Below are 27,525 nucleotides of genomic sequence, written 5' to 3'. Positions count from 1 at the left end.
TCACATATCTGTTTATTCCGGGGAAAGTGGACACTGGTCCCACCACCCCACGCACTATGTTTATGCATAATCAGCCCCCAAAGGTTGGGATAATATCATAATTTAATTACAAATAAAGGGCCTACCTACACGTTGTCATTTGTAAGCAATTCTTTTGTATAGACACATAGATCAACAGGATTATGCAGTTTAAAATGTGAGGTAACAAGGCATTTAAAAATAACCAAGGTTTACGGCTACTGCCCTGCTATCACTGACTGCATAAACACTGCAATTTAGCTGAAAATATATGGAACAGACGGGATATTTTTGCAACGGTTGAATAAGATATTATGATGCCAGAAATACAGCTGTCCCCAGGCAGTTAAGCGCTCTCCATTGAGTTTCTTTACTGTTGCTTTTGAGCAGGAGATTGCTTGGTACTGTAGGTCACTGGTTAGGGTAAAGGACCTCACTGAAAAATTCATGCACACTTTGCTAACGTGGGAGAAAAATAGTGGTATTTTGGAACTGTTAATTGGAAAAAGGGGCATAAAAACATGCTTTTTTTTTTTTTTTTTTTTTTTTTTTTTTTTTAATAAAAAGGTCTTGCCTGGCTCTTGCTGATTTAATGTAACAAACCCGCGGATAGTAAAAGGTATATAACTTGACAAGCTGGTGCTGCCGTCCTGTCCTTCACCGCCTTTTCTGCATGATCAAACCTTAAATTGTTTTACCGACAGCCCCCAGCCGTAGATCGGTGTCTTCCTGGGTTTTCTCGGCTCCTTCACCGCTACCTGAAGAGGTGGAAGTCAGCCAGTCCTAGCACGAGATCTCTGCTCCGCCCCTAGCTGCCCTCTTCCAACATGGCGCCCCAGGAGGCGGGTCCCACATGTCGGCTCCCCGGGTTCCGGCGCCATCGCGTTTTGGTTCCGGAGTAACAGCGGTCTAACGGCCGCCTTCCTCCTTCTCTCGCCACCACCTCCGCTGCCGGGACCCGGGCCTCAGTCGGACGATCCCGCACGCGCCGCGCCCTCCGGTTCCCGCTGTGGTCCGGGACCCGCCCCCTGACCCCGTGGCCCTGGGCCCCCCTGCCTGGTTGGAGGGCAGGCGCCACCGGTGCACCTCCGAAACAGCCCCGACCCAGCCCGCGGCGCCCGGCCACCGTCCCCTTGCCCACCGAGCCACTCAGGACGGCAGGACCCTGGCCACTGTACCTGTTCTAAACCAGGCCGTTGCTCCGCTGTCTCCTCTTACTTACAAGGACTACAGAATGCTTGTGGGTTCTGTTTTGTCCACTTTTGTAACTCCAGGACCTTCCGCTCTCTACTAATTCCTCTTGCCCCGTCCCCCAACAGTTCATCCTCTCCTAGGGACACTCCACACGACCTGGGCCTGGTTTTGGGCCTGCAAGCTCCCTCCTGATCGCTCCTCTTCACTTCTCCCCACCTCCCTGCTCCCTATTTATCGCCTGCCTTTCTGTCTATCGTTCCCCTTGTCACTTCTTGGGGCTCCTCCTAAATAGGGGCCGGGCGGTACCCCTTGCCCCAGGATGTGAGACCCTTCAACCTGTAATGCTGTGGCTGGCCCTTGGCCCTTTCTGTGCCATGGAGAACCAGGTGCTGGTGATTCGGATCAAGATTCCAAATAGTGGCGCGGTGGACTGGACCGTGCACTCCGGGCCGCAGTTACTCTTCAGGGATGTTCTGGTGAGTGGTGACTTTAGTGGCCAAATCCCAGCGTTGGGGATTATGGATCTGGATAGGCAGTATCTTGACCATTGGTGGCCTGAGCTGGCCTCTGGTGGGGTCAACTTACCTGTTTTAACCACAGTCTCGGTTAATTGCACTCACTGAAAACTGGTAAATGTGCAGCTCGCCCTGGGAAATAGATGTATCCGACTGAACCCCTGTCCTCAGGAAGCTCACAGTCTGGACTGTGACTTACACATCAGTGCAGACAACTGGGATGTAAAGAGTTTTAAAACAGTTTCTTATATTTTTCTCAAGTATTTGGAAAGGATCCTGCCCTCATTCTAGCCCTGTCACTGCTGAGTTTCCTGAACTTGTGACCTGCTGGGAAAAGGACACCAGGGCAATCTTAGTTTACAATGGTTAAGCAAACCGTAGATGCCACTGAGAGAGAGACCTAGACTTAACTATCAATATGGAAAGGATGCTGCCTGTTAGAACTACAGCACATCATTCCGTGAACAAACACAGCTCAATTTCAGAGATGTTGAGTGTTCAGGGAAAATTTACATCTTAGAATCAACAGTGCATTGCCTTGGGATGCTTAGAATTTATTTCCCACAAAATTATGAAGGTTAATGTAGGCTGGCCCTTGAGTCCATATATAATATATACTGTAAAGCATTATGTATGTGTGTGTGTGTCCTGAATAGAGAGTAAAAGGACCTTCCCGGGACTTGCTCCTGAGGTTGAGAGTCAGTGCCTAAACTGTAGCTTACTTAGTATATGATTATATGTGTGTGCAGATGTGTGTGGGTGCATGTGGAGATCAGAGATCAGCCTCAGATATGCTCAGGTGCCATCCACCTTGTTGTTTTGGGACAGGATTGGCTGGCCAGCAAGCCCTGGGCATTCACCTGTTTCAGCAGTCCCAATGTTAAGATTACAAGCACTCATGGCACCAAGCCTGGGCCATCTGTCAAGCACCCACTTCCTAGTTTTGTTTTTTTTTTTAACATGGGTCTAGGGGTCAGTCTCAGGCCCTCATGTTTGCATAGGAAACACTTTGCCAGCTGAGCCGTCTCCCTGGCCCCCAAACTTACTTTTGTTTCCTGTAAGTGTCCCCATATACATCAGTCCACGTGCATCTTTCTAGTCAGTTGACATTAACAGGGTGACATAGATGTATGTCCACAGTAACTCAGCAGGAGAATTTGGTGTATGGGGAAGAATGTTTTAACAGGCAGATGTGTGGTCTGACTCACAGGGACTGGAAGAGAACACTGAGTGGTGTCATTTACTGCCTTGGGTTGATAAAAAAGAAAATGGTGGTATCTATAATTCCATTTTGAAAGCTAGATGCCCGTACCACCAAGGCCATGCCTGGGTCTAAGCCAAGCATGTGGCACCTTAGGTGAGCTAGCAGTCTCCAGTCTTTGACCCCGAATGGCATCCCTTCTCTGCAGCTAGTGCTCTTCCCAATATGCACAGTGCTAGTCTCCTTTCCTCACAACGCCACACAGTCCTCCTTGCTGTCCTCAGGCCCATCTTGATTATCCTGGCATCTATGTCCTCTCTTGCCACATCTTCTTGAGCATCCTGTGTCCCAGGTGTACAGAGCTACTGTTAGTACTCCCAGGTACCCAGGCTGTGCCTCCACTTTGCCTTCTTTGTCTGGCTCTCACCCACCCTTCCCTGCCACGCCTCACTCTCCCTGTGTCAGTGTTTGCCAGGTGGCTGCTGTGGTCTAAGTCCTATGTCCATCCCTGTGGCAAAGCATGCATTCAGGATGATGTGCCTGTCTATTCTAGAATGTAAACATCTGGAGGAGAGAAAGAAAGGGCTCTGTTTCTGTTGCGTCATAGCATCTGAGACTTGAGGAGGGGCCAATGGGTGCTTGCTGTGTGAGCCTGAACCTGGGTTCAGTCTGTGGAACCTATGGTAGAACCAACTCCTGAATGCTGTCTTCTGATTTCCACACACGTGGCCATGGCATGTATGCATCCGTGTTTATTGTTTCCACACCTGCATATATAATAAGTGAAAAAAAAGAGAAAAGAATGTTTATCTTTTAAAGACCAGATGTGTGCAGTTGTAAGCTGTGCAGATCACTGGCTTCTTTTTTGGAGACAGGGTGTCTGCCATGTTGCTCAGTCTGCTCTCAAGTTACTTATTTTAAGAAGGAACCCTGGGACTGCTCTCCTCCTGCCTTTACTTCCTAAAAGCCGGGTGAGCACTGAGTTCTCAGTCCGGCAGTTGGAACTTCATTGCCAGGTGTGCCACTACCTCGACAAGTTACTGTCTGCCCGAGCCTCAGTTTCCTTATTTCTAATCAGGGACACCTGAACCATGTCGTGTGAAGATTAAACACAAAGAAAGTGCTCTATAAGTGTTGACATATAGTGTAAGGAACAGGACCTGGCCTTCTGCTTCCTGAGTACCCACAGGCGATGTCCAGCGTGGGGCCTCCAGGAAGCATCACACTATCATCACTAAGGCTCAGAACCGCGTGTCGGGACATTTTGCTCATAAGATCAGCTGGAGCACATTTGTCATGAAGAGCCGGAAAAGAACTTAGAACTTGGTTCTGTCTGGTTGCTGTTTCCTGGCAAGTCTGGTAGGGTGCCACCCAAGGTCCTCGTCATCTGTTCTCCCATTTCACTCCATCTCTTCCATCAAGAGTAAACAAAACCCTAAAGAAATCAGCATCTCTGACTTGGAACCTTGAGCTTTAAGTCTGTGGAACTTGGATGGGTCCTTTGTCTGACCCGAGCCCCCTCTCACACTTTCCTGTTTTCAGATGAGGAAGCGTAAGTAGCTCTGGAAGGGGAGGGGCCTCGTAGAGCCATGGAGCTAGTTGGTTTACCTAACACAAAAGCCAGAGGGGGTTTCAGTCACTGAGTCAGAGGGATTGAGTATCTGAGAGCAGAGTCAGAGTTGAAGATCCAGTTGCTCCTTCTCCATGTGGCTGGGAGACCTTATGTAGGCTACTTAGCTTGTCCCCTCTGGGCTTGCCTGTGCTCTGTATCTCCAGGACCTAAATGCAGTATGAAGGAAGCCAAAACCAAGCGCAGAGACACTGACTGGGCTCTCTGTATTCCTTCAGCCTCCTTTTTCCTCATCCTTGGAGACAGTCTAGGACAGTTCTAGGACTTGTGAATAGGATTGGATTGATTAGTGTGAGGTAGAGGATAGCCAGCCTTCTCTTTCTCTTTGCATCTTATCTTGAAGTCCCGCTTCTGGTTGTTCCTAATTAGTGACATTTCTATCCAAACGGAACCAGTGACTCTTCCTTCTGAACGTTCCTTGTTGTGACAAGATTCCTAACAAAAGCCACTTAGGGAAGCAAGGTTTGATTTTTCACTCACAGTTTGAAGGTTGAGCAGGAGGCAGCTGGTCACATTGTCTCTGCAGTCAGGACGCATAGACTGTGAAGGCTGCTCAGCTCCTGTCCATGAAATGGTGCCACCCATATTTAAGGTGTGCCTTCTGCCTCAGTTAACATGGTGTAGAAGCTCCCATACAGACATGCCCAGAGGTTTGTGCCATAAGTGATTGTCAGACCTATCCAGTTGACAGTCACCGTTAGCAATCACAGTGAACACTGCTTGCCACTGAGATCTTGTATTTGGCTCTTTTTGTTACTGGAGTGTTTCCAGGTGCCATCTTATCTCAGAGACCAGATTACAGGCCAGCTGAAGTCAAGAGCCAAGTCCTGACCTGTGCAGACTTATAAGCTCCTGACCTGCTACAGAGACGGTTGACTTCTCTACTGTTATGTAGTTTTCTGTCTGACTGAGAGGAAGAAAAAAAATTAAGGAATAATCACCATCCAGATGTGTCAATTTAAATTTTCTTTTGAAAACATTTTTAGGTTAAAGAAATTTACATTTTTGAGAATAGCAGAAATTCCCTTGGAAACAAGTACAAAATTAGCTCTTAAAGGAAACTGGAATTTTACCATTTATCATTAAATATACCCTGCTTTAAAATGGCCAATAGAGTGGCTGAGGAGGCAGTCCTTATCCTCTGGCCAGGTTCAGGCTTTCTTCTGGATTGCCTGTGTACTTAATTCGGTAGTCAGTTTATGCATCTAGCTCCCTGTTAAGAAATGCATGCTACCACTGACCGTGGTGGCATACACCTTTAATCCCAGCACTCGGGAGGCAGAGGCAGATGGATTTCTGAGTTCGAGGCCAGCCTGGTCTACAGAGTGAGTTCCAGGATAGCCAGGGCTACACAGAGAAACCCTGTCTCAAAAAATCACACCCCCCCAAAAAAAAAGAAATTCGTGCTACCTATGAATGTGTAGAAAGACATTTCTAACTCTAAAATTTTGTTTCTTAGCTTCCTCACAAAGTAGGTATGCCATCTGCTAAGACTAGAATCAGAGAAAACGTCAGCTCTTTCTGGCTGATGTGTAAGGGCTGCCCAGGGTCATTGTTCTCCCCCATCAAATTTCTTTTGCACGGATTTATTTTTTGAAAGAAAAAAAAAAAGGACGCTCTATATGACGATTATGCAGATTGGCACTGCAGCAAACACTCCTAAGAACTGCCTTTAGAAGGAGGTTGTAGCCTCCACTCTGTAAGTGCTCTGCTTTGGAAGGGCTGCAGGCTCCCTGCTGAGGCTCTGTCAACTGGCTGCCTGGTGCCAGTTCCAGCAAGGCACAGCCTGGCCTGCGCCGTCGCTCCTGAGGAAGAAAGAGGTCTGCAAGCCTTTTGCTGTGGGACTGGGCGGGATGGAGGACTCTTCTCCCAGAACTTAGGTGTTCTGGGCCTCTTCCCATCAGCTGCCCCTGAAGACTAATTTTGTTTTAGTGTTTTCAACATTAGAGACTCATTTACATATTGATATTATATACACCTTCCAGGGCCCCCTTCCCCCAAATCAACTTCTATCCCAGCACTATTAAATACGTTTCCATTGCTTAGGAGGAAAGGTTGATAAGACTGTCTTATCATCCTTAGCTGCTTATCAATCATCATTGTAGCTTGTTTGCTAAAGCCACTGCTATGAGAGCAGGAACCACACTTACTGAGTGTCTACAGAGGGCTGTGCCACGTCTTAGGCTTTTGTTTATTACATCATTTGGCTTCCACATTATCCTTTCAGTGTCACTGGATCCATGTTTTGAAAATAATCAGAATGAGGCTCAGAGTGGTCAAGTAAATATTTTTCCCAGGTTGTACATCTAATAGTAAAGACCCAAACCTAAGTCCCTCCCCCACACACCCCACCTCCCAGCCTCTGTGTGTGTGTGTGTGATTGTATAGTGATGTGCACTGTTGAGTTGAGAATAAAAGACTGTCTTTAATACAGTATGAAGTTTTTCTAATCCCCTTTCTCCTTGGAATAGAGATTTAAACTTTCTGGGTTAAGTGTGATTGCAAGCTCATGTTTCTGTGGTTTATGCCAGCATTTCAGAAATCCTCCCCAAGTTCCCCTGTTTTCTCTTGGACTTGCCACATGTTGGCAATAAAGAAGATGGCTAATTGTGCTTCTTTATTCTTTCTTTGTTTAGGATGTGATAGGCCAGGTTCTGCCTGAAGCGACGACGACAGCGTTTGAATGTGAGTCCGGCTCGAGTACTCTCCGGTTCTTTCTCTCTGCAGTGGCATTTCACATGCTTTATGGGTTGTATTACTTTCAGAACTGACAAAACCAGGTTATTTATGATCATCATACGGCACATTTAAATATTTATAAATTAATGCAAGTTTAATGATGATACTGAACCGAGTAATATTTTCTTATTTAATCATATCTTGGGTGTGCATATCTCTACAATATAGCTTTAATTACCAACATGACCTTTATCTGCTCTTCTCATTGTTATAATAGTGCAGGGCAAAATGAGCCGTGTAAACTACCTGTAGACCGATGATCGTTGATTAAGAGGTTTTAATCCTTTAGTGCTTTAGGACATCACAGTAGAATAAAGCTCTCTTGAGCAGCGGGTGGAGAGAGTCTGCTTCAGTGGGGTTTGACTGCCCCCATGCTAGATGACAAGGGCACTTCGATCCTGACTCCTTCTGCTCTCCATTGAACTGGCCTTTATGGACAGGGCTAGGATGAGCTAGTGTTTTGACGCAGTCCAGGTCATTGAAGGAGGAGTCTTGGTGCTGGTTTAGAAGTAGCAGAAGGCCTCAGGTATTGAGAAGGTAAAGTTAACGTCTGGAATTGTGGTCTTGCCCGTTTTGAAAATGGGGCCGTGGGCTGAGGTGATTGCTTAGTGGAGAGAAAATGCTTGTTATGCCATTGTGAGAACCTGAGTTTCAGTTCCCAGAGCCCATGTAGAAGCTGAGCATAGTAGCGCACGTTTGTCACCCAGTGCTCCTGTAGCAAGATATGAGATGGAGACAGGAGAGTCCTTGTGGGGTCAGGTAGCCTAATGTAGACAGCAAACAACTAAAAGACCCTATCTCAAACAAGACAGAAGGTGATGACTAATAGCTGAGATAGCTGAGGCTGGGGTCAGACCTCGACACACATGTTGAGGTATGCACGCCCACACTCACACATAGGAACATGCCTATGCACGCTCACACACATATATACACATCATGCACATGCACACATGGAAATAATAGTGATTATTTCCCCATGTGACAGTGCTTTTGTTCCTATCTTAAAGATGATTACTGGGAGAGTGTACAATAATAATGGCAGGACAGTGCCATGTCCTTGTCACTTAGTGACAGGTAAGCCGTGCACAATGGCAGTACCCTGCCTTGTCCTTGTCACTTAGTGACAGGTAAGCTGTGTGGCACTTTTGATTCTGCAGATCTCTCAGGGAAGCTGTCCAGCAGAAACACTGAGCACCCTTGATGAAGTGTAATTCACTTGTTGAAACAGCCTTGTTGAAGTGTTGCATGGTAGGATTATTTTTAGGTAGTAAGAAACTAAATGTAAGCAAAATGCCTCTGTACGTGGACTGATAAATAGTAATGTGTCCCTGTTCTGAAGGACATAGCAGCACCTAAAGTGAACAAGTTCGGAGGCCATGTATTGATATGGAAAGGGACCAGCATTGATATTTGAATGGACAGTGTATATGGGATAATCCCATCTCATTGAGTCTAGCCCTCCTTATCCACCTCATATGTTTATAGAGGGACAGAATCTACAGAGGGCCCATTGCAGTGCTTTCTGCCCTGGGGGACTGGAGTTGAATAGCTACACTTTTCACTTTATGTATGTCTATTGGTGGAATAGTGTTCAGTATTCTGAACTTGCTTTTAAAAGCTACAGTGAGTAGGACTATTAATGACTATTTCATTAATGGCACTAGAATCTCCATGCTGTTGAGGAATATATATGTGTGTGTGTGTCCATGTGCATGCATGCAACAAGCTCTATTTGGATTTCTTTCAGTAGCTACAGGGAGTTGGGGTTTCTGGAATAGTCTGAGAGTGAGTGTTTAATATTCATACTGCTGCCAGATGAGTTAGTCCATTTTCTTTAGCCTTTACAAGATTCCCATGAGGTGCTTTGAAGGACTGTTGTTGTTGCTTCAGCCTAAGGAAGGGCATCTCTCAGAACTGAGCAACTTGCTTAGATGCATGTAAGTGAGACCTCTGCAGTAGATTCCAGAAAGTGTTTTCTCAACCACTGTGCTGGGCTGTTCTCAGAGTCACCCAGTTGAAGTGCGTCCTGGCTGGCTTTCCTTAAGCATGGCAAGGAGAAGTTTACTTTTCTACTATTTTAATCAATCCCCCCTCCCCCCAGTGCATGTATATGTGCATGTGTGCATGTACTTATGTGCTCCAATCCCCCACTCGGGCATGTGTGGGCATCAGAGAGCAGCATTTCCGTGTCAGTTCTCTCCTTCCACACTGGGTCCCAGGGATCCAGCGCAGGCCATCAGGCTTGCCCCCACAGGCTTGGCTTTGTATTGTCTACCCTGCTCCACCAGCTTCCAGTCCAGCATTCATAATGGTAGTACTCATTGTCCTGTCACCGATGGTGTGCTCTGAGCCAGCCAGTGTACTAGATTCTTTCCGTAGATTCTAGCTGGGGCTTAATAATTTTTGTAGTGACTCTGCAAAGTAGGAAAATTAGACCTTTGAGGAAACTGGAACTCGAAGATGTGAAATGATTGCTCACGGTGATTGCTAGGAAGTGGCAATCACATTCCCAGAATCAAAAACAACACACACAGTCTTTGTAAGAATATGGAAGTCTCTGAAGGATAAACAGAAAAAATGTTCAGACTTCAAGGTTTCATTCTTTGATGCCGTGTTCTCGTGTGTTCTCCAGCAAGGATAGCTATGCTGTGTCTGGCTGTGTGCAGACCGGCTTTGCTCACCTGTTATGTCAGGCTTCTCTCCCTCTCTCTCTTCCTCCTTCTTTCTGCCCTTCCTCCTTTCCCTCCCCACTCTTTCTGCCAAGTGCTACCTAGGACTGTAGGTATTTGCCCTGACATCCAACTATGGACCAGCTCTAGGTAAAATAGCAAGAGCAACAACAACAAAATATACACAGAGAGACAAAAATAATGACAGCCATTGGTTGTTTGTGGCTGGCTTATCCTAACCCTAGGCTAGCTTTTCTCATGACTATTTTTGAGTAGTTTGATTGTCTGACCCAAAAATCTGAACCACTAAGTGGAACCAATATGCAAGAAATAGTGAAGATTTGGTTTGTAGGCCAATTTGCTGGGAAGTCTGAAGCATTTTGGTGGTTTGTGGATGAGTAACCCTCAAATAAATAAAACTTTATGAAAGGACCATTTAACACTGCAGCATGTATCCAACCCTGACTCCTCACATTGGAGAGATGGTGTGATAATTATAGAGCAGCAAGAGGCAGTGCAGAGCTCAAAGCTGCAGCTTTTCATAGATGTAGGAAGAGTTAGGGATTGGGAGCTGGGAGAGGTTGCTGACTGACTGACTGACAGGTTGCCTGGGCCAGCTTTTACAGGGCTTGTTTCTCAGCACTATTCTCAGAGTGGTGGACTAGAAGCCTCCAGTTGCCTTTGCCTCCCTCACTGGGCCAGTCATGTCCTTTGTTCCTGTGTTAGCACTAGCTCTGGAGCAAAACCACTGTCCCCTGTGGCTATATTCAAATAAGAATTGTGAAAGGTCATGAATTAGAGCTAAGTGGATACTGTCCTGAGCTTTAGGATTATCTGTGCTATTGCCTGGACCTTGGATGTATTTGGTTATGATGGAGATGTTGGGCCCCAGTTCAAGTTGCCACACATGTGAGAGGGAAGAGTTTACAGTTGCTATTTCTCTCTGGTTTTGCCTTCTGGCCTGGCGTTTCCAAGGGAGTTAGAGCTGCATGGGATAGGAGGGAGGGCCCTCTGGGCCACAGTCAGCATAGGGGCTGGTGGTCCTAAGCCCCTTTCTTTCTCATTACCCTTGCGGGTTCTTCTCCCACATAACTAGAGCACAAATGAGTAGTATTTAGTTAATTTACTTTAAAGTTTCTCATTGTGTTTGTGTGTGTGTGTGTGTGTGTGTGCGTGTGTGCATACGTGTGTGTGGAGGTCAGAGGATAACTTGCAAGAGTCAGTTCTCTCCTTCTATAGTGTGGGTTCCAGGGATCAAATTCAGGTCCTCAGGCTTGATGGCAAGTGCTGTCACCCACTGAGCCACCCAGCCAGCTTGCTAACCCAGAAGTACTTACTAACACCTACTGGGGGTTTGTTTGTTTGTTTGGCTGGTTTTTAAGTAGCTTAGGAACAAAGTAAAAAGTTCCCATTTGCTTGTTTACTGTTATTAGTTTCCTGAGTTCCTTACACACTGCTGCCGCTGCCTGCCCTGCCCTCATTGGCATACATTAGACTTCTTTCGGGCATTAGTGTGCTATGTCAACTTCAGCCTTTGGCTGTTGCTTAAATTATTTAATATACTAGATGGACATGTAAGTTTTTGCCAGAATTTTTATTTATATATTTTATGTATTTGAGTATTTTGTCTACATATACATCTGCACACTAGATGATGGCATCAAGTTCCATTATAGGCAGTTACAAGTCACCATAGAGTGCTGCGAATTGAACTTAGGACCCATGGGAGACCAGCCAGTGCTCTTAACTGCTGAGATATCTCTCCAGCCACGAGCATTTTTTTTAAGATAGGGTTTTTCTGTTCTAGAACTTACTTTGTAGACCAGGCTGGCCTTGAACCCACAAAGATCCGCCTACCTTTGCCTCCCAAGTGCTGGGATTAAAGGTATATGCCATCACTGCCCAGTGACCCCCCAGCTTTTTTAAAAACAGAAAAAAATCGGAAGTCAACAGCAGTGACTCAGATTGTTTCACACCGAGGAAGCTGGTGTATAATTTGGATTTCTAGGCATTTGAAATCACTGTGGTAAAGAGAACCTGCTGCTCTAAACGTTAGTGGCCATCCACGAGCTTTCCGTGCAGATGGGCCTCGTCCACAGCCTGTCAGAAAGCCCTTTCTCCCCACCCTCGCCAGCTCTCTAGGGGTGAGCACATTTCTCTCCTGTTACTGCGGCGGGTGCACAGCTACCGCCTTTCCTTCTCGTTACATATTATATATATTATATATCTTTTGGAAGAGTGATAGTCTCTTTTTATCTGCATTTACTGTCTGACTCTTTTCTGTCACCTTTGCCCACACGTCTCTTAGGCTGCCTTCTTTCTACTTGATTGCAGAGCTTTCCAAAGTAAGAGCATTGGTCCATAGAGCAAGCATTGGTCCATTGTACTTACAAGGGTTTTTGTCCAGTTTGTTGTTCTTTTCAGCTTGTTTTGTGCTCTCTCTCTCTCTCATACAGAAGGCTAAAGTTTTATGTGGGCAGACTTACCATATTTCCCTTTATTTCTGATTTTGTCATGCTTAAAAAGATTTCCCCATTCCAGGGTACTGAAAAACATTTACTTGCATTGCTTTTTCTTTCTGTTTTAATAGGATTGTGCACATGCATGCTATTTATTTAATATGCTTATTTGTGGATATCATCAGTTTTTTTTTTAATAGAAAGCATGAGTTTTCCAAGATTAGAAGGAGTTGGCTTTTACCATCTTTAGCATGTGTTGGAGACAGCCAGATGGGGTCCAGTTTTATTTTTCTCGTGAATAGATAGTTGATTTCATGCCAATTATTGAATACTTTGTCTTTTCTCAGATGTGAGACTAAATTCCATAACCATAAAAAAGCCTGTATGCTGCATGTGTAGGCCTAAGGATGCTGTGGGAGCTTGGCACATACGAAGGCCCAGAGATCCCTGCTGAGTCTCTCAGTTCCATTAGCAGATTAATGATCGCTCCGACACACCAGGTGATAAACATCAGCCGTGCCCACAGATGCGTTTCCTGTGCGTGCCTATTACGTGCACACTGTTCCCTGTATTTTTCTTGAGACTAGTAACTATTCGCCTGATGTTGTGGGACAGGGAAGTCTCATGGGCAACTTGAAGGATGAGCTGGAAGGCCATCTAGACAAATGCTGCCTCTTGCTCAGAGCGCCATGCATTTCTGCAATTCCATACTACCTCCATATATTTAGGCCTGAAGCCACCCCACATCTTCATCCCTGTCAAACTGTGTATCACAATTTGACTTAGAAAACATGGATAGAAGATAAACATGTCTTTCCTCAGCCCCAACTATTTAATTTTTGAAAAAGTTTATTTATGTATTATGCATTTGAGCATAGTGCTCATGGAGACCAGGAGAGGACATCAAATCCCTGGGAGCTGGAGTTATAGACAGTTATAATCAGCCCATCGTGGATGCTGGGAACAGAACTTAGATCCCGTGGAAGGTAGCAAATGTTCTTAACCGCTGAGCCATTTCTCTACCCGTCTAACTCAGAAGGTTTTGTATCCACTTCTTATTGATTGAGCATTCTCAGTTGTTTTAAGAGTTTTGGGGAAGTTTATTTTGTGATCTAGATGGGAATTTTTTAAAAAAATTTGCCTACATGTGTATATATGTATGTACATCACATTCATGCCCATGGAGACCAGAAGAGGGCATCAGATGCCCTGGAACCAGAGTTAGAGATGGTTGTGAGCCTCTGTGTGGGTGCTAGGAACTGAATCTGGGTCCTCTGCCTGAGCAATGAGTTCTATAAACTGCTGAGCCACCGCTTCAGCCTTCTTACTTAGGAACCTTTATTTTATTTTATTTTATTTTTTTGAGCTCTTGATTTTTTTTTGGTCATGCTTTAATAAGATTACTACCGGGAAGATCTCTGTGCAGCCTTCATGCCGCATGTCTATAGGGCCTTATTCCTATGGACTCCCAATACTATGAGTATTCTATGAAATACCCATAGTGTATATAAAGGTGTCCAATAATATGCAGGTCCCTCTATTATATAAAGCATTTACTTTACAAAAAAATTGTATATTTAATCTTCAGTTGTAAAAAAAAAAAGAACAAAAGAAAGAATCTCCTTCTGCCTAGTCATTATGCCCCTTTCTGTATAGTAACCTATCAATAATGTAATCTCTTGCTACTCTGCAATTATTGATCACTTAGAACATGAGTTCTTTGTTTAAATATCATTGTTATTGTCTGAATTTCATAAAGTATCTAAATTTAGGGACTCTGCCACAAATGCCCCCTGGAAAGAAGTCAAAATGAACACATTGATTCCAGGCATCTCACAATTCACAAACTTGGGAAGGTAGATAAAGTTATCAGCTAAGGTGGGACACATATGGACATCTAGGTTGGCCTTAGGTACAGAGGAAGACAAAAAACAAACAAACAAGAAACCTCTCTCAGGCTCCTTCTTTCTGTCTTCCCAGACAGCCTGTCTCCCTGTCTGAATGTCCAGTTCCCTGGCCTTGTTACCTAGGAACCTCTAAGTAAACATGTCCTTATTTTAAGTTGCACATATATGAGCTCTCATAGGCAGACTCCAATTATGGGAGTTGTAAGCTTTCAGAGTGTAGAAAACAGCCATAGCTGAGTGTTGGAACCGTGCCTGTATGGGACGCTTGGTGTCTGAGCGTCCCAATGATATTGGAAAGAAAAGAAGTTTCAGTTTCTTAAATTATTATATTATTATATAGAAAGGCCATTATTTGTAAGCAGACTAGATAGATTATAATTTATGATAAATGTACATTGAGTCTGAAAAATATTGAACACATAAAAGTTAATTGTGCAAATTTGAGGAGCAAACTCACTGAATCTGTCTTCACATAGAGCCAACATGTGGTCTGTTCTCAAAAGCTCAGCTTGGATGATAGGTGGATTGGTGCGCAATTGTGTCTCAGCAGTTCAGCAGGGTGTGGTCAGAAGATTGCTTGAGCCATGAGTTGATTTCACTTGAGTTGTACAGTGACACTCTAGCTTTTAAGGTGGGGGACAATGACAAAACTCAGAGTATCTGTAGCTTGTTAGGCCACCATCACCCTCAACTATAGTAGGACAGTATCTGTCTAGGTCCCTGTCCCAGCCTTCCTTTTGTGCATGCAGCTAGGGCGGTCCTCCTGGAAGATGAGATCTTAAAATCAGAAAGCCCCTGTGGCTTCCATCTTACTCACGAGTGAGTGAGGGGCAATTCCTTCAAAGGCTGCAGCCATGCTCCGTGCTGACCCCTCCTCGTCGCCACTTCTTGGACTCCTTCTTTCCCTCTTTGCACTCTTCTCTTCTGCTTTCTCTTCCATTGTCTTCCTTTGTGTCAGTTGTTCTTTCTTCCCACAGTCTCTTTCCCAAATATGATCTGTGTGTACTCTCACTCAGGGTGTGTTTGTGTGTGTGTGTGTGTGTGTGATATGTCATGGGCTCTGCTTGGTTTTTGCTTTCACCTTCCCTGTGCCCAGGTATCACACCTGCACATAGTAGGCACTTGTTTTGCAAGAAGAAGAAGGAAACAAAGAAGCAGGGAAGCATTGGAATACTGGGGGTGGAGGTGGAGTGGAGTGGGAGGGCAGGCAAGGAGGCAAGCTCATGAATATAAAGGTATGTCCATAGGAACTATGGCCTAGATCAGTAGACTCCACCCCTGAGAACTGCTCTGAACTTGACATCTTTTCTGGTAATTTCCTGCTGATGTCTTTCTAACCTTTACAACCATGTTTCCATTTCTTTCCTGCTGTTACTATAGTTCTATTTGACTCCCACCTGGCACAGAAGGAGTGTGACAAATGACACATAATATATTGCCTTTACTTCCTGTCACTCTTTGTGGAAAGCCCTCCTGAGCTCCTGTTGCTGCTGTAGGTGCTGCGGATTCCCCAGTCTCTGCTGTTTACACACTGGGCCATTCTGATCGCCCTACTCAAGGTGCTGCTTTTCTCTGGGGCCTTTATATGCCTCCTCTAGGCTTCCCTTTCAGATTGCATGTGGCTTCAGATAAAAATCATGAACAACATATGGCCTGTTATGATTCTCTTTCTCAAACTCTGCCATTTTGTATATTTGTGACACACTGCAGATTTTGTAAAGATTGCTTCATAATATTTGTTTGCCATCTGCTGTACTCGATTTGGTATCTTGCTAGGATTTTTGCCTCCATTTTAAGTGACATTAACAAAATCCAGCCAGTGCATAGACATTCCTGTTCTCCCCTTGCCTCCCTAATGTGCTGGAAAATCATATTACTATGCTCCAGGCAACTAGAGGAGTCTGGGACTGTCATTGTAAACCAGTGTGTCAGATCTCTGAGCACCCCCTCCCCCCGGTTATATCCAGTAATGTTATTTTGGTCAGATGGCAAAGAACCTCGTGGATCAGGTTATTTTTCTACTTTCCGCCCTCCTCTGTGCTACCTCCTTCTGGAGCTCTGTTCCAGCCCTTTATGCCTTTAGAAGTCTTGGTTCCCTTTTAGTAAGCTCTTATGATTTATTACTCTTATGAATTATTACTTATGATTTAGTGAGTGCAGTTTTTAAACCATCAATACAGTTTGGAAGGCAAATAGCCAGAGTGTTTGCCAGAGCTGTTTGAACAGGTCTAACTTTTGGGTTAGAAGTGTTCCAGGTCACTGTCTACTGAACTGCTGATAGTGTGTCTGCTTTCCTGCTTTCCCTTGCTTCCCAGGCTTGCCATTTAACTGGTTTTGGAAAGAGGTGTGTCCTCTCTTTAAACACTGAGGTGAGTGGTTTGTGGCTGAGCCTGCCATCATAGGGTCAGGGACAGGTTCAATTTCACTCTTTGGCCAGCATCACCTGAATTCTCATGAGTGCGCTTATTTTTATGTGGTTATTTTTCTAACCCAGCTTCCCTTTTGACAAGAACAGGGAGTCTTCGTTAAGCAGTTAAGCACAGAAATTAGAGGGTAAAGCAGTCCCCTGAGAAACCAAGACTGCCATCAAATAGGGTGTCCTGTTAGGCTATAAGAGCTATTAGTCACCATGTCACATAAGCTTGATTCTTATCACCAGGCTTAATTGGAATGCTCCTTTTAGTTGGTCTGAGATCTCCCTCTTGGAGTCGGAGCTCATTCTGTGGATGGTGTCAGCATCTCTCCCAACCCTTCTTGTTGGCTTAAGGACCTTGGCTTGGTCCTGTCTGTTTTCATGGGGTGCTCAGTGAGGAACTGCTCTGCTAGCTGACTTCCCTAGGAAAAATCTCAAGCTTACCTAGAAACCTGAATTCCAAAACCCTTGTTTGAAGTAGTCTTAGGCACGTAAAGCTGGGTTTGAGAACTCAGAGACTCTCGACCCCATTACATCTCCTGCCCCACCATCCACTTCTCTCTATCATTACATCTCCTGCCCCACCATCCACTTCTCTCTATCATTACATCTCCTGCCCCACCATCCACTTCTCTCTATCATTACATCTCCTGCCCCACCATCCACTTCTCTCTATCATTACATCTCCTGCCCCACCATCCACTTCTCTCTATCATTACATCTCCTGCCCCACCATCCACTTCTCTCTATCACTACATCTCCTGCCCCACCATCCACTTCTCTCCATCATTACATCTCCTGCCCCACCATCCACTTCTCTCTATCATTACATCTCCTGCCCCACCATCCACTTCTCTCTATCATTACATCTCCTGCCCCACCATCCACTTCTCTCTATCATTACATCTCCTGCCCCACCATCCACTTCTCTCTATCACTACATCTCCTGCCCCACCATCCACTTCTCTCTATCATTACATCTCCTGCCTCACCATCCACTTCTCTCTATCATTACATCTCCTGCCCCACCATCCACTTCTCTCTATCACTACATCTCCTGCCCCACCATCCACTTCTCTCTATCATTACATCTCCTGCCCCACCATCCACTTCTCTCTATCATTACATCTCCTGCCCCACCATCCACTTCTCTCTATCATTACATCTCCTGCCCCACCATCCACTTCTCTCTATCACTACATCTCCTGCCCCACCATCCACTTCTCTCCATCATTACATCTCCTGCCCCACCATCCACTTCTCTCCATCATTACATCTCCTGCCCCACCATCCACTTCTCTCTATCATTACATCTCCTGCCCCACCATCCACTTCTCTCTATCATTACATCTCCTGCCCCACCATCCACTTCTCTCTATCATTACATCTCCTGCCCCACCATCCACTTCTCTCTATCACTACTTCCTTATCTCACTTTACAGAGGTAATTATATGAATGGTGTTTATGGAATTTATACTCTCTTATCAGAAGCCATACAAAGCTCTTCACCTGCTTATTATTAAACTCTGAGCACTCTTTTGTTCTATTCAAAGAATGCCTTCCTGAGGTCACAGGTATGTGCATGGGTTGAAATCTGACTATGAGCTGTCCCTTTGTACTCATTATCTGCACAGTTAGTTCTGGTGCAGAAATGAGATTTGCCAAAAGCTCCTTCATTTTGGACAAAATTTGAGCCCAGTTAATTGATTATATGTGTATTCATGCATGTGTGTGAATGAGGCCATAGGTTGACTTCACATGTCTTTTGTTTTTCTCTATATTTTATTCTTTAAGACTCCTTCTCTTACTAAATCTGGAGCTTGGCTAGACTGACTGGCCAGCAATGTCCAGGAATTCCCCCTCCCCCGCCCCCACATCTTCACCTCCCCAGCAAAGTGATTCTATTTGCTTGATCTGCATTTTGCTTTACCTACGGAGTCATCTTCCCAGCACTCTTTCACTTGGCTTTAAAGCAGAAATATGAAGTGCCTTCGTCTGTGGTAGTCCATAGTCCTATACGCTTTTGTACTACCTTTTTTTTTTCTTGTTTACTGAATTTCAAAGACTTCCAGCTTAGCCTTGAATATGTCAGCCTCTAAGATCTGTATGGAAAGACCTTTCTTTTGTTTCTGATAGCATCGTGTTTCTGTCTAGTTTGTCTTTAGAAAGTCTATTTTAAAAACCAGAGACAGGAAAAGCAGCTCTTTTTGTGCAGAACTCTCCCGGATGCACTGGGATTTAGCAATGTGCCCGTTTGCACACCAGTGTAGTGCTCCTGACTCTTGGCTGTAGTTTTCAGTAGGGGTTCTTGACCAGTAGGGGCTCTGCTCAGCTGTGTGGGCAGAGGCTTGCAGATGCTGACTCCCTCTGTGGGCCTGGGGAACTCTGCTGCATGAGGCTTAGGGAAGAAGGCACTTTGAGAGCTGCTGGCTTCAGCTACCCCGGGAAGTGCTGCTTTCCCTGCTTCTGTCAGGTTGCCACTGGCTACTGAGAGCAGAAAGGAGCCAGGAGTTCTGCTTAGTAATAGACTAACTGGGGAAAAGCAGACTCATTCCCATGGCCCCCATGGCTTTGTTACCAAACAGGAGGACATCTTCAGGATGTCTTCAGTTGGACAGGAGGGCACGCCTGTTGGTATGCAGCAGAAGATTATGTGCATTGAAACAAATCTCTCTGTTCTTTCAGAGCTGTGCAAACATATTCTCTTATGATGAGATGTCCAACTTGCCTGGTTTGGAATAGGTGCTTCTAGTCAAGGCAGCAACTATATGCTGCAAACAGAAATATAATGGTAGCAAGTATTTGGATTCTGAGCATCCTTCCCAGGGCCCACCCACCCCTTCTAGATTGTAACCTGAGCAGGCTGTGGACACCACACAAGTGTTTTAGGCGTTTTTTTTCTTTGAACTATGTAATTAGAGCTTCCACATCAGCTGTCAAATGCTCCTGCTCATATTAAAATTTTGTTATTATATTTCATTCATTCATTCATTCAGTTTGTGTGGTTTTCTGCCTATGGGCATGCATATGCTGCAGCATGTGTGGAGGCCGGAGGACAGCTTCTGGGCGTTGATCTTCTCCTCCACTGTGTGGGTTCTAGGGATTGAACTCAGGTAGTTAGGCTTGGAAGCAAGCACTTTTATCCACTGAGCCATCCTGGTTACCAATGTGTCCTACTCTTGACAGATGTTTTTCTTTAGGGGGATGAAGTATAAAGATAGTTAGAAATAACAAGAAGTCATTCTGAGTCCAGCCTAGGAAAATATGTGGGTGGTGACTCGGCCAACAATTCTATTTTAGGTTAAAATTGAGATCTGATCTCAAGAGGTCTATCTTTAGGTTCTTAAAAGCAGCTTTTAAAACTAAGAGAATTACTGCAATGAGCACATTACTTCTAGATGTGGCCTCCTTGCTGCTTACTCAGATGTGCACATTCTGGTTATGGGTTCTGCAGTCTTAATAGCCTCAAGTCTTAAAACTGTTACATTATCCCAGAGTAACATGCATCACCATATGAGGCTTACAGGTCGGAGGAGTGAGGCAAAAGGAAGTCTTTGGAGGGAGCTTTGCAAGTTAGGGCAAAAGATGGGAGCCCACCATGTGTTCTGTAAAGCAGCAATGATCCTGGTGTCCACATTGCTGGGTTGCAGTGTGGTTCTTAAGGTGGTATTACGCATGAAGCACAAGTCAGAGCACCATCTGGGCTGCCGTGGTTAGTAAGTGAGAGACATTTACTCCTGCTTCAGTGATGCCTTAGGTTGCCTGGGAGAGAGGAGGAATAGAGAACAGGGAATCCGGTGCTGCCTGAGACGTAAATATATGATGGTAGAGCAGGGCCTCTCTTCTCTCAAAAGCTGACGTGTCAGACTTCAGTTAAATGCACTTGACTTACATATATGTCTAGAATAATAGGGAAATATTTTGATTTTTCACCTTTCTTATAAAAGAAAATTTTAGTTCTTTCTTTAGCAAGGTCTCCAACTCCTTTTTTAGCCTAGGTGAGCACTACAATCATGTGCACACACCCCTCACATACACAGTGGACAGTAACCGTGTGCACACACCCCTCACATACACAGTGGACAGTAACCGTGTGCACACACCCCTCACATACACAGTGGACAGTAACCGTGTGCACACACCCCTCACATACACAGTGGACAGTAACCGTGTGCACACACCCCTCACATACACAGTGGACAGTAACCGTGTGCACACACCCCTCACATACACAGTGAACAGTAACCGTGTGCACACACCCCTCACATACACAGTGGACAGTAACCGTGTGCACACACCCCTCACATACATACACAGTGGACAGTAACCGTGTGCACACACCCCTCACATACACAGTGGACAGTAACCGTGTGCACACACCCCTCACATACACAGTGGACAGTAAAGTAAATCTTCAAAAAAAAAAAAAAAGAGAATTCGAGTCTTACTGCTTTCATCGTATTCATTTTTAAACAGATGAAGATGAAGATGGTGATAGGATTACAGTAAGAAGCGATGAAGAGATGAAGGCAATGCTGTCCTACGTAAGTGTGCTGCATATGAGGGCTGTTTCAAAAAATGCCTCTCTGTGTGTGTGTGTGTGTGTGTGTGTGTGTGTGTGTGTGTGTGTGTGTATGTATGCACACACGTGCATGTGGTTCAGATGACATCTTGCAGGAGTTGTTTCTCTCCTGCCACCATGTGAGTTGTGGGGATGCAGCTCAGGCGTCAGGCCTGGCGGTAAGTGCTCCTAGCCGGTGAGCCATCTCATCAGCTAGCAAACAAGGACTATTTTTAAAGACTGTTAATGTAATTGAGGATGCTGTTTCTTGGGCACAGTGGAGATAGAAATGGAATCACAGTTGCCACAGCATTTTTCTGTATAACAGATAAGGATTTCAAAGATTTCCTTATGTGAAAGTTAAGGGCATTATTTTCAAAAGACACTTACTGATCATATCATGAACATTAAGAATAATGCATCTTAATGACTTTTGCATTAGGTATGGTGCAGACTAAATGGACTATCAATTTCCTGTATTTTTTATGCAGTACTTAAAGTAACGGCTCATTAAAAATGAACCCCTGGGCTCTAAAAAATTTTTCAAAATCTACTTTTGACTGGAGATGTCTTTCACCCTTCCACACTACAGCTATAACATAGCTGCAGGCTTGTGGACGCAGGATTTAAAGATGTACTCCTGGTTGTTTTATGCACTTCTTGCACCTTAAAATGAACTCACCCACAGTGATCTGAGTGTGTGTGTTGGGAGCTTTCTTTGGTATCTCAACGTTCACTGAAATTTTGAATTAACAATTTGTCCTGAGACTAAAATAGGTGACAGAAACGGTACATTTCAAATGCTTCAGTACCAATTGAGAAACCTTCATAAACAACCGAGACATATAGCTTCTCTGAGCTCCAGTTTGAGCTTTTCTTCCAAGTTTTACTTTACCTTAGTAATCTGATTGGAAAACCTTTTCTGTGTTCTGGTGGCAAGCACCGCACTAGAGGGGAGCCATAGCTCTGCTGTGGGTCCCTGGCCTAAGGCAGATGGTTTAACCTTCAGTACCACAGTTGCCTCATCTGTCAGTGTGTGGTGGGTAATAGCACACATCCTTCCTATTGCTCAGGGTCGTGTAATGATCAAATGGGTGATAGATGTGAAACGCTGTCACATGCAAAGTATTGTTACAGTGGACACGACGGACAAGGCCAGACATCTGCTTTTCTAGGAGACTCTAATTGTAGCCAACAGTTAGGATGTATGTTTTGGAGAGCCCTTAACTTCAACCAGGATATTGTTTCATCGTAATGAAAACTGTAAACTGTCTGTGTGGGTTTCCGCCAATAGTTTTAATTTAGGGTAGGAGGAAAGAGAACAAGAGGGACGGCATGATTAACAGAGCATTGCATTCCTACCAGCCCAGAGTAGGAAAAGTCAATTTCCCATTGACTTCCCATTAACTTATGTGGGAGTCTTTGTGTACTGAGAATTTAGAGCTGAGATCATCGGTACGTGGAAGGCAGAGCGGGATTGTCTTTGCCAAGGCAGCATTGCTATTGATGGATTGGTTAACTCTCCTGAGAGCGTGACTCCTTTGTTTTTAGAGAACACATGCACATAGACACAGATGGGTTCTGGTTTTCTAACTTAGGTCTTTGGCGTTAAGCAGACCCCCATATAAGCAGAGTGGACTTCTCAGAAGACCTTACAAACTGTGCCTGGTGAAAGAGTTCTGAGTGTGACCCTCGTGACACTGCTCACCTTTCCATTTCTGAGTGACAGATGTGTAAACTCAGAGTTTGAAAGACTTTTTTTTTAAATTGATTTTTACTTATTTGTGTGTCTGTGTATAGGGGTGGCAAGTGTGTGTGTTCATATTCTGTGAGTGAGTGCAGGTGCACGTGGAAGTCAGAGGATGACCTTGGGTGTCAGTCTTTACTGTCTGCCTGTTTGAGTCGAGGCCTCTTTGATGTCAGCCACTGCACGTGTCAGGCTAGCTGGCTTTTGGGCTTCTGAGCAGTCTGCTGTCTCTGACCTCCATCCTCCATGCTGGTGGAGCTCTAGGATCATGGGCACAGCGACCACACCTAGCTTCACATGGATTCTGGAGAAGCCCTTATCCTTTCATGGCAGCAGCTTCCCCACTGGGCCGTCTCCTCAGCCCTTAAATAGTGACTCACTCTATGGTAGATACAAGTCCGAGATTAAACCTGGCTGCTCATATTTCTTAAGCATGTGGCCCATCGCTGAGCCACCCTTTGTCCCCTCATCTCTGTTTGGTAAATGGTTGAGAGACATCCCAAGGCCTTAAAGCTATATTGAAAGTTCAGAACTGGAGGCCGTGAAGACAGATGGCTCAGTAGGGAAGCTACTGCTCCTGCCAAGGACCCGAATTTAATTCTCATCACTACTTTGGGTGGCTCACAATTGCCTATAACTATAGTCCAAGGAGATTTGACCCTCCTTCTGGTCTGTGGGTACCCACATGCACAAACCCCCACACAGACATGCGCATAACTGAAAGTAAATTTTAAAAAGAAAGAAAATACAGATTTTAAGTTTGGCCTTTAATCTCACTGTTTTCCTGGTTGCCACTGGAAACTCCTGCTGGGAACTGTGTAAAGGGCATCATGGAATTCGAATGATTTGTTTATGCAATATCTTACTTGTGCTCTCTGCACCATACATTCCTAATAAATTATTCTTGTTTGTTTGTTTTGTTTTTTTGAGACAGTGTTTCTCTCTGTAGCCTTGACTGTCCTGGGACTTGCTCTGTAGACCAGGCTGGCCTTCAGATCTGCCTGCCTCTGCCTCTTGAGTCATGGGATGAAAGCTGTGAGCCACCACTGCCCCCAGCTTTATGCATGTTTTTTAATTGTAGTACTTAGTCAATTTTAGTTGTAGAAACATGTTAGTCATGACCTGTTGTCATACAACATAACCTTGTAAGACATGTCCTTAAACATAGTCCCTGAGATTTTTTTGAGAGATATCTCTTGGTCTGAAAATAGCACAGTTGCATAATTGGCTATCCTTTTAGTCTGTCTTCATTCTTTTGTTTTGGTTTTTCAAGACAGGGTTTCTCTGTATAGCCCTGGCTGTCCTGGAACTCACTTTGTAGACCAGGCTGGCCTTGAACTCAGAAATCCGCCTGCCTCTGCCCCCAAGTGCTGGGATTAAAGGCGTGTGCGACCACGCCCGGCATCTGTCTCCATTCTTATGGCTGGAAGTTCCTCTGGGCCCAGCTTAGTCATAGAGAACCGTGTGGATCAAACTCCACAGTCGCGTTCATCACTAGTCTTCAGGAGCACCGGTTGGATACTAGGATTTTGCATTGGTATTTATTTATTGATATTTTAAATATCTTATTAAATTTTATTTTCCTTTCTTTTCTTTTTAAAAATACAAGCCAATTGCAGTTGGTTTCCACTCCCTCCCTCCACTTCTCCCAGTCCCTCCTTTCCCTCCCAGATCCACTGCTCCTCCATTTCCCTTTCAGAAAAGAACAAGCCTCCCAGGGAGAGCAGCTAAGCACAGTATACGAAGATACAGTAAGATAGGTACAAACCCTCACATCAAGGCTGGGTGAGTGAGGCAATCCAATAGGAGGAAAAGCATCTCAAAAGCAGATGAAAAAGTCAGAGACAGCCCCATCCCCACTGTTAGGAGTGCCAAAGAAAACACCAGGCTAACAACCATAACATCTCTGCAGAAGACCTAGGTCAGACTCATGCAGTCTCCGTGAGGCCCGAGGAGCTCTGCTTGGTTGATTCTGTGGTCTGTGTTCTCCTGGTGTTCTTGACACCTCTGGTTCCTACAGTTCTTTTCCCTCTTCTTCCGGGTTTCCCTGAGCTCCAAGGGGAGGGGCTCGATGGAGATTTTTAGCATTAAGTACTTACATAAAAAAAAAAAAAATGGAGCAATCTTGTACTAGAAAACATACCTGAAAGCTCTAGAAGAAAAAAAAGTACGGGCACTGAGGTGGCTTGTATATGCTTGGCTCAGGGAGTGGCACTATTTGGAGGTGTGGTCTTGGAGTAGGTGTGGCTTTGGAGGAAGTGTGTCACTGTGGGGGTAGACTTTGAAGTTGTCTTGGTTGTGGTATCTCTTCACAGCAGTAAAACCCTAACTAAGACACATACCCAAGATGAGAGAGAAGATGGCTGGAAATAATCAAACTTGGGGCTGGGATCAATAAAATAAAAACAAAGAGAAAATTACAAAGAATAAGTGAAACAAAGAGTTGTTTCTTTGAGAAAATCAACAGGATAGACAAACCATTATTCAAACTAAAAGGGAGAGAGAATAGCTAAGTTAACAAAATCAGACACCAAAAGGAGGACATGATAGATACCCAGGAAGTCCAAAGAGTCAGGATGCCATACTTTCAAACCTTTACTTTACAAAATTGGGAAAGCTAAAAAGAAATGGATAATTTTCTCGGTATTTTTTAAATTCAAATTGATGTTCTGGGTGTGGTAGCTCATGCCTTTAATCCTAGCACACAGGGCAGGGCAGATGTCTGTGAGTTTGATGCTAGCCTGGTCTATGTAGTGAGTTCTAGTCCAGCTCGAGCTACACAGTGAGACCGGTTCTCAAAAATAAACAAATAATTAAAAAATAAATTCAACTTGGCTTTGAAAAGGATTTCTCGCAGAGTGTGGCGGCATAGGGACGTCCTGCTAGAGGACTGCTGTAGTTTTATGGTAAGAACGAGATACAGCAGCTTCGGCTTTCCTAGGGAACTGGGTAAAATCATGGTCACTGTGAGGCATCTGAAGGAGCTGAAGTGGAGATGCTTCACCTCTGTCCTTTAATCATTTTCTTCTACTGATGACAAAATGAAGAGAGCCAAAACTGCGACATTGGTGTCAAAGCTTGCTGAATCATCCCCCTCCCCCCAAATTGGGTACAAGGATTTTCTGGCTTTGGGCCAACACAAATCTAAGTTTTTAACCAGTAATTTAAATAGATTTTTGTATTAGACCTGAAAATGTTGGCTTTTTAATTGAAAACTTATCAATTATTTAAATCGCTAGCAGCTCGAGGTTGTTAATTTTATGAGTGCTGTAATAATGTCATACAGTGGTTTTTTGATACATGTGAGGTGGAGCCTATCTTGAGGCTGAGGGCGCGTCCTGGCAGCTGGCTGTGTGTTGCTAACTAACCAGCAACAAGCCGAAGGCTGCCGTCGCACATCAGGACCATTTCCTAGCAGTTATTTAGTAGTTGTATTCTTTTCTCCATTCGATATATTTTTAAGAGATAATGAGAAGAAAACAAAGCTATAATAAATTGTCTTTTAAGAAAATGTAAAGTAATTTGGTCTCCAAGGAGATATTTAATGTATTGAGAGACTTCAGCAGCCAAGTGTTATTACAGCAGCATGGTGATAGCTCTCTGCATTTTGTTATGAGTTTGTGTTAATCAACAATCTGTTTTTATAGCGTAGTTTCCTGTAAGTTATTCTACTAGAATATTCCACTTCTGGGATCATGGCTTCTCCTCTGACACTATTGTATCTTTTTAATTCCTCCATAAAGTATTTTTTTAATTAGAATTTGAAATGCTTTATTAGAAAAGTATACAACCTACATATTCTGAAAACTAAATACCTGATCATTGCGAATTATTTAAAGGCCCCTGTTAAATATTCCCTTAATGTAGTTTAAATTTTGTTGTTTTTCTTATTTTCCCATCTTATATTTTAGAGAGATTAAAAATAGATGAGTGTTGTTCTCCTGTAGTCTGTTGTATTGCAGTGTGGCAGTGCCATGGAGGGTCTTTGGTGAAGGGCTTGTAACGCTAACCCCTTCCTTTGGGTGGCCTTTCACTGAGAACACAACAGCCCACTGTACTGCTGTGACAGATTGATATTTAGTTCTGCTTGGTCCTGTGTCTAGCAAAGGACGTCTGTGCATCAGATTCCCGAACTCCTCCTAGGCTTGTGTGAGTGGAGCAGAGCACTGACAAGAATAAGTCTCCCTTTCTCCCATTCTCTCTCTCTTATTCCCCACATTGCCAGAAGCGTACAGGACGAGCTTTGTTGTAGTGCTTCCCATTATTGCAGAGACCTTTGTTTCCATGGAGTGTAAGTATTCCCTTTGGTATACTTGACCACCGTGTACCTTGTTAGACAGTGGGTACCGTCAGGGGGAGCACTCTTTGACCTTTGGAGCACCATGTAAATTGGGCTATAATTATCTTTACCCTGGTCTTCGTAACTTGGAGACTGCCTCTAAAATCGTGTTAACTTGAGTAGAGCAGG

General features: G+C 44.5%; 1 protein-coding gene across 2 annotated transcripts in view; it reads left to right on the top strand.

The window, feature by feature from the left end:
• The first annotated feature begins 852 nt into the window (after positions 1-852).
• Positions 853-27,525, top strand: part of Map2k5 (mitogen-activated protein kinase kinase 5) — a 214,873-nt gene continuing 188,200 nt past the window's right edge. The window contains exons 1-3 of one of the 2 annotated variants that reach the window (XM_021172645.1): positions 853-1,688; positions 7,195-7,243; positions 21,226-21,293. In XM_021172645.1, the coding sequence (XP_021028304.1) occupies positions 1,554-1,688; positions 7,195-7,243; positions 21,226-21,293 (252 nt within the window). In that variant the 5' untranslated portion in view covers positions 853-1,553. The remainder of the gene's footprint in view (positions 1,689-7,194; positions 7,244-21,225; positions 21,294-27,525) is intronic. The other variant, XM_029481666.2, reaches the window with a different exon arrangement.

Source organism: Mus caroli, unplaced genomic scaffold (genome assembly GCF_978045245.1).
Source record: "Mus caroli unplaced genomic scaffold, Mus_caroli_1 scaffold_11, whole genome shotgun sequence".
NCBI lineage: Eukaryota > Metazoa > Chordata > Mammalia > Rodentia > Muridae > Mus > Mus caroli.
Note: the sequence above shows the minus strand (reverse complement) of the source record. Positions and strands in the feature narration are given on the sequence as shown.